General features: G+C 39.6%; 1 protein-coding gene across 8 annotated transcripts in view; it reads right to left on the reverse strand.

The window, feature by feature from the left end:
* The window catches only part of ZEB2 (zinc finger E-box binding homeobox 2), a 116,720-nt gene that overhangs the window by 35,550 nt on the left and 73,670 nt on the right, over positions 1–7,500 (reverse strand). For 3 of the 8 annotated variants that reach the window (XM_049815247.1, XM_049815237.1, XM_049815257.1), the window contains one exon: positions 7,365–7,454. The exons of 4 other annotated variants lie outside the window; for them this stretch is intronic. In XM_049815247.1, the coding sequence (XP_049671204.1) occupies positions 7,365–7,454 (90 nt within the window). Of the gene's footprint in view, positions 1–7,364; positions 7,462–7,500 lie in introns of all 8 variants that reach the window. One more of the 8 variants, XM_049815265.1, reaches the window with a different exon arrangement.

A 7,500-nucleotide genomic window follows, 5' to 3' on the forward strand; every position in this document is an offset into this window, starting at 1 on the left:
CAGCTGCCTCCAGGACAACTGGGACCTGCACGAGTATGAATCTCCAAAAAACTACATGTAAAAGGCTCTGGTTTTAGCTCTGACAAACGTTATTTCCAGTTGCAGTTGTTATACTCTAGCAAACCTTCTCCATGCCTCCTTGAAATAAATGATACCCCAAACAGTATCATCAGGCAGATTAATTTTACGGTCAGATTGAAGGAAACAAGATGTTCTTTTTGCTGTCTCTAGGAAGAATTTCCTTGGTTTGTGTACTTTTTTTGGACATGTGACATTTTCTTCCCATAATGGTACCTGCTGAAAAAAAATCCACTATTAAAAATGGCCCACACTAACATTTAAATGTTGATAATAATTAGGCTGACATTTGAAATACAGTGGTTGCAGTGTTGTCTTGAAGATGTTCTGCTCAACATTACCTAACTAGCCCCTTTTCATACTTACGTGCTTTCTGTACATTATTCTGTCAGTTACTGAACAAATAAGACATCAGTTGCTAATGTATTAACATGCAAAAACTACGCTTAAGGGCCAAACACTGCCCCCAGTCCACAATGTAACTCCCATTGATGTCAAGTACTGTTAAGATTGTGACAACCAGTAAAAGAAGGGAACTGAAAAGTAGGGGATCAATTTTCTCCCTGATCTGCAAAGAATTTACGCGAACGGCTCCCTGCAGGATGAAGGATGGGAAAGACAGCGTGTGTCGTGCCATGGGATGGGGATGGCTGGTTTCCTCCTGCTCTGGCCCATTCTGCACAGCCTTGGCCAAGGCATTGGAGCTAACCTTTTGAGAAATGCCTGGCCAGTTCAGGTGTGCTAGACCATCAGGTCACTGGTCATATCGCTCCCTGTTTTTTCTGTAACTTAAGAGTAAGTGGTTGCTCAAAGGTGGCAATTAATTCGCCAAGCGAGCTGAAAATGAAAGTATTAAGTACAAAAATAGGCCCTTCTTCTCGATGGATGATGAAAAGTCTGCTTCATCTCCACGTGAAGAATGGCACGCTCGTTATGACCTGTCTACATGCAGACACACCCGGTCAGGAGCAGCCAGTGGGATGACCGGAGGAGAAACCACGGGATAAGCCTTAGGAGGAGCCTGGCCAAGCCTGGAAACAGGAGAGAAGAAACTGATTTCATCCAACTGGTTCTTGGACATTCCCAAGCCATGACCACGTATTCCGGCTTGGTGCGTGCAAAGGATTTAGGGCAAAAAGACTTACATGTGGGCAAATTCTGCATGTAGATAAGAGAGGTTTGGGGGTTTTGTGCTTTCTTACTCAGTAGATAACAAAATACTGTAATGCTCACAGCACTGTGCAGCACATTAAGTATAAATGATATGATCTAAGAATGAAGTAATAGCATTACCCTTGCATTTCCTTGCTTTTGTCATCTGCAGGCTCTAAACAGAAAAGGCCCTACCTGCATTTTTTTGTGTGTGTGATTGGTATCTCCTCTGTTCTATTGCTAATGAGTGTCTCTCATCCTAAGAGAAATGAGGACGATACAAGTGATACGACAGGAAGTTTAGGGTACACCCACTCTTTTCCCACCAGAATAAACACTGCTCTCAGGGAAGGTACATGGATAATAAAAATACATTTAATTTTAGAAATTTCTCAGGCAACCATAATTGGTATGGGAACGGCGATTCTAGTAGGATGTACCATTAACATGTAAACTCCACAAATGAGGAGACTTAAGATTTAAAGAACAAAATTTTGCCAACAGGCAGGACTTCAACTGTCCTTAAGATGTGATATTAGAATGGAGCAAAAATAGAGAAATCTGAAATGCAGACCTCAAGGATAGCTTAGTCCTGAAGCCTAAAAGCTGATGCTCAGGCCTATGTCTTACCCTGCCAGGTTGCCTTTACACAGAATTACTTTGTAATATGCGTTTGGTTAAAATAGTTAAACCCGCTACAGACTTCAACAAGAGGTTGTGATACTATCTTGAACCCCAATAACAAACCCACTACAGACTTCAACAAGAAACTGTGATACTGTTTTGAACTCCAATAACAAGGAACGCTCCTATATCATGTAGGCAAATTACTACTTTTTTTTTTTTTTCTATTTATGTTTTTAGCTAGAGTCCTGAGGCTGTCACCCAAGTTGTGCCTTCACATGAGATACACTACACACTGTTGAGGCTCTTGGCTCTCTCTTGGCTTCTCTTCTCAGGAAGGATTCGCTTCCTTGTTCCTGCTAATGACAACGGGATTCATCAAGGTTTATCTATCTTGACTGGGAGACATTAGTTTTGGCAATTGTGTGGTCAACCAATCTCTGCTATGCTTATGGCTTCCTTCCTACTGGAGCGATGACCAGGAGCAGATTTGTCTTCCTATGAATCTTGAGGGTGTTGATTAGATCACATACACTAGGTTCCCAGACTGGAATTTCTCTGCTGAATACGTACTTTTAAATGGTTGCACAGCATTAAGAGCACAGCTGAAAGCTTTTAGAAATATAAATAATTGATTATTTATTTATCCTTCAAGATAGCCTTTTCTCCTGGTAGATTATAGAGCTTGTTCACAGGAGAAACAAAAGCATAGCCTGGAGGAAGACAATATACCTTCAGGTTTTTGCTTGAAATGGGTATGGAATTGGTATGAGTCCAATGTTCATGATGTTCAAGAAGATAGTTTTGTTGCTTAACTGTATCCTTGATCTGATTCTGATGATTTTTAAGTATTTAGGACATATCTTGTAAGTCTTAAGAAATTACAAGGACATTATCTTATGAGGAATCAAACGACAAAAGAAAATTCTCTCCGTAATAGTGCAGCTTAATACATTCACACTTCTCTTTCCCTGCCCAAAATCTGCTTTTCTCTTTCTTTAAACATAGAGAACAGGACTATTCTTGGACTTATCCTACTGATATGGTTTAAAAATAAAAGAATAGTCTAATCTTTTTGAGGACCGAAGAGACAAGTGAACAAGAAAAGACGGATGAAGAACAGTTGTGAGGTCTACTGAGGGACTCTCCTATGTTTAAGGCCATTTATTTCAATTTGAGTCTGGCTCCAGATGAATAGGCCTAAAATAATCTTTTCTCACTTTTTAAAACCCATGTGTTTGTTCCCATGTTCTAGATGTTGTGCAACAAGAAAACAGAATGGATCTGGCTGCAGAGTCCCTAGCTCGCAACATTCATTTGCGCCTTACATAGGAGAAATCACCCGTATTTTCATATCTGCATTTTGACTAAATTACCTTCCTTTTACATTCACAGTGATTTTAAACCACTTCATTGACTTCAATAAAAAAGCTCCAGATAACTACAGAATTTGGTCCACTTTTTCTACTGACCGACTGAAAAATCTGGCAACAGAAAAGACAGAAGAATGCAAGATTTACAGCGGAGAGACGAAGCCAACCCTGTGTTCTGATTAGCAGTTTGGATGCCATTGTTCTGTCTGGAAAACACATGTCATCCACAGAATCACCCAAGCTGTCCATTGACATCTGCCAACATATCCTCCATCACTTCTCTCTTTCTTATTTCTCACTCTCACCTTTACACCTCTTTCCTCGTTTCCCTGTATTTCTGAAATCCCCACAAGTACTCCAGTGCGGTTAGGAATTACCCCTCGTAAAAACTGATGCGGGTTTCACCCCCAACAATATCACCTTCAGTCTCAAGCCGACGGTCTCAAAAATAATAGAAAATAGACCATTCCTCTGAGTCTTCTAGCCTGTCAGATTTGTGCTGTGTTTCTCTCTGGGGACAGAAATTCATAATAGCCCAGAGGCTTCATATTTTTTAAATTGTCACACTAAGACTTGAGTGCCTCCATGAAAGAAGCAGTAGAAAGAGATGCCTGAAGGTAGGCTGGGAAGAATCCAAAATGATGTCAGGTTTCCTTCTACCTTCCCATCAATAAGGTCTTTGAAGAAGAAGCCTCTTCAGAAAAGAAAAAATAACTTTCTCTTTAGTTAAAAAGGCTACCATGTTTCAGTTTGGAGACTGACAGTTACTGTAGCTTTATTGCCTTAAAATCTATACAGCCTCATGGTTTGCAGTGGACGGCGTTGCCTCCACAAGTTTTGATGATGTCCTTGAAAGAGAAATATAGATGCACAGCTTCATTCGGTGTTGACTTTGGAGGTGAATATTTTATCCCCCTTCCTTTTCCTGGCTGTTTGCAAACAGTAGTGATAAGTCCTATGCAGTATGCTTAAGAATTGTAGTGGTGGGGATGCGGGGGTGGGGGGGTGGGGATCAAAGCTTTTACTGGACTAGAACAGTTCCAAGTTTGATAGTTCTCCTTCCTCAGTGCAGTAACTGATGATGAGGGAGAAGAGATGAAAGAGGAGCTGGAACCTTATATTGTTGTCTATTATCTTTTGTCCCAAAGATACTTTTATTATATTCATTATTGGTTTTAGCTTTTATGTAGAAAGAAAAGATTCTTAACTAAAGATAAAACATGTTTTCTGAGGCCTACGGATTTTTGCATATAACTTTTTCAGGAATACAATCTCACGTTCTTGAAGAGTCCTGAGAAAAGTGGTAGTCTTACTATAGTATAACTTGTCCAGCAAAGGGTAATTTCTGTTGAAATGTATGGGCATGGCAGTTTCTGGAAGATAGTAAATTGTGGGTTTTCCACCTTACGTGTCTATCACCCTGTTGAGAACTTGCTCTTTTGCTGCGAAGGGCCTGAAATACAGTTTGCACAATGCTGTCACACCCAGGCAGAGCTACAACAGCTGAACGTGATTATTTCTTAGGAACCCAGCTTTCCCACTGTCTCCTTGGAAGACTTTAAGTTTATAATTGCCAGCAGAATAATTCTCCTCCAGCTGTGGGCTGTGTTGGGTAGAAGAATTTGTCAGGTTCCCACTGTTATGAGGGAGGTAGCAGTACCTGGGTGGAGAGCCACCAGCTAGCAGACTTCAGAGGTAAAAATAAAATTTGCCTAAGGTTATTCACGTAGGGTGTATTTTGTAGAAAAAATACAAGTAAAGAAAAAAAATCGACTCTTACTCCTGCCAAGTAAATCTAGATCAAGAAAGCAGTTTGTTGGGGTTTTTTTCTGGTCAAGAATGGCTGGGATGGTGGCTGAGTGGTTGTGGATGAGCAGTCTGTATGTTCTCGTCAAATGAGTCAACTCATCCTTCGTTCTCAAACAAGAGGAAGTTAAATCCACTGTTAACACAATGGCAGAAAGAGTTTCTGGATATCTATTAGATGGACAGGAGGGAGGAAAGGTAGAACTACCCAAATATAGTAGGTTGAAGATTTGATTATTTAAAAAAAAAAGCCTAAGAAATGTTTTCTGAAAGCCCCTAAGACTGTCAAATGAGACTTATTCTTCAAAGCCGTCATTATGTGCTATGTAAATCTGTATTTACAGACATCATTCAAATGGTGCACCATTGAGCACCCAGGTCTTAACATCCACACAACTGCCAGGAGTTACAAAATGTCACATAACACACTTTTTATACAAAAGTGTCACCTTGGTTACCTAAAGGGAATGGAAAGATCCTTTGTAAATGAACGCAAACGGCACCAGAGACAAGCATCGTTCAATGTACAGGATAAATCCCTATTACTGCAAAACTTCAGCCGCAGCAGTAATTTCTCCAAGTGGGAAGTACGTACTAAAAACAAGAGCCACGGTATCTGATCTATTCCTAACAAAACAAATGACTAGCATGCTCCCGATTCCTCTCACCTCAGGTTTCAGAGGGAAGCCCTCGGGACCTCAACCAAGACCTGGGAACTGGCTGTGCGCTGCACGTCCTACCAGCCAGGAGGGCTTGGAAATGTACCTGCAGCATGTTACTGATCGTCCTGGCTCTAATACTTAAGGTTAGGGTGCAGTAAACACAGGAAAAACTAATTGTAATGAGTTCTGTATTTTACTGGAAGCACCACTGTAATCATGGGAGGAGAGGAGAATGACATCATTCTGGGACAACTTCTTCTCTTTTTCACTACCGATTGCTTCTTCTGTGGCACTTTGATACAATCTCCTTCATTTCAGTGGCACCAGGATCTGGTCCTGCACATCACTCAGCCAGACCTTAAATTGCCCAGATTCATTTATTCCCAGACTATAATACAGTAACTTTATACCCACCCTGCAACTACATATTAAAAAAACCCAAAAAGCAAAACCACCGATTTCTTTCCCTCTAGCAAAATTATAACAGTGTTGATTACCCTATTTAACCCAAGCAGGAAAAAAAAAAAAAAAAAAGGAAAAAAAAAAAAGAGGAGAGAAGCATTCTAGCAATGGTTCAGGAAGAAAAAAACAACTCTAAACATGTGTCATTCATTGAGTCATTTAGACTAGTGCCCTCTCTTCTTTAGAAAATTACTCAGGTCCTCTTGCTTTCTACAGCCTACAGTATTGCACTTCTAAGGAAATAATACCTTGATAATCTGCACTTCAAAACCCTAGTCAATAATTGCCTTTGATTACTGAATAAAAAAAAAGAAAAAGAAAGAAAAAAGGAAACTGCAAGACTGCAGCAAAGGAATGCTGGAGAAAAGATTCTAAAACTATTGCTGCACTTCTGTGTTTCGATGTAATTTACAATTTATTTGCCAACAGTTCTGCAGTGATTAGTAAAATATGTCAAGAAGCTAAACAATATAAGCATCACACTGAAAGAAATTTAACAAGACCCCATCCCATTATTATTGTACATGACAATTCAACAAAATATTTAAAATCAACGAGAATAAAAGAAATATTAACAGTCTTTTCAGGAAAATGCACTTATTATCATGCCTGAAGGGTATTCAGGAGGAATGTGAAAATAACTGTAATTTATTTAAGACCTGGAAGTATGAAATAATAAGCTACTGAACCATCAGAATTGTTTTGGTGTTGTTATCTGACATGAGGGCAGACCTTGTCTCGCTTTAAGTTTTATAGTAATAAGACCTTGGAAACAAAACCTTGAATAAACAGAACATAAAGAAAAGGGAAATGTGTCCTTGCATAAATAGATATTGTGTCTATCACCTTCTTCCAAAAAGGTTGCTCAACTTTATAACCGCATAGTAGGTAGAAAGTCAATAAAAGCTGGACTGCATTCAAATGTTCAGAAATCACAGACTGGTCATTTTGTAACTTAAAATGAGTAATACCATCATGTAAAAAAAGGCAACCTTATAATGACTCTCTATGTCTATTAAGAAGTTCTGTATCTGCTGGCATTTTATCCTCCTCCACCCCAAAGATTAATAGCTACACATCTGACTCATATTTCATATTGCATTTAACCCACAATTTAGAGCCTAAACAACCCGGTATTTCAGCTCAGGAGGGGCGATCGTTTCCTCGTGAAAAGTTTAGAGAGAAAACTCTTAGATGTGAACCCTACCTTCTTCTGACGTAGCCACATCTCGCCTCCCAAAGACATACTTCTCTGGAAAGAAACCTCCAAACTTCCACGCAAAAGCATTGTGCAGCTCTAGCCTCTCCATTAAAAAAAAAAAAAAAAGCACAACAAACTAAAA

Source organism: Accipiter gentilis, chromosome 1, assembly GCF_929443795.1.
Source record: "Accipiter gentilis chromosome 1, bAccGen1.1, whole genome shotgun sequence".
In the NCBI taxonomy this organism is placed as follows: domain Eukaryota; kingdom Metazoa; phylum Chordata; class Aves; order Accipitriformes; family Accipitridae; genus Astur; species Astur gentilis.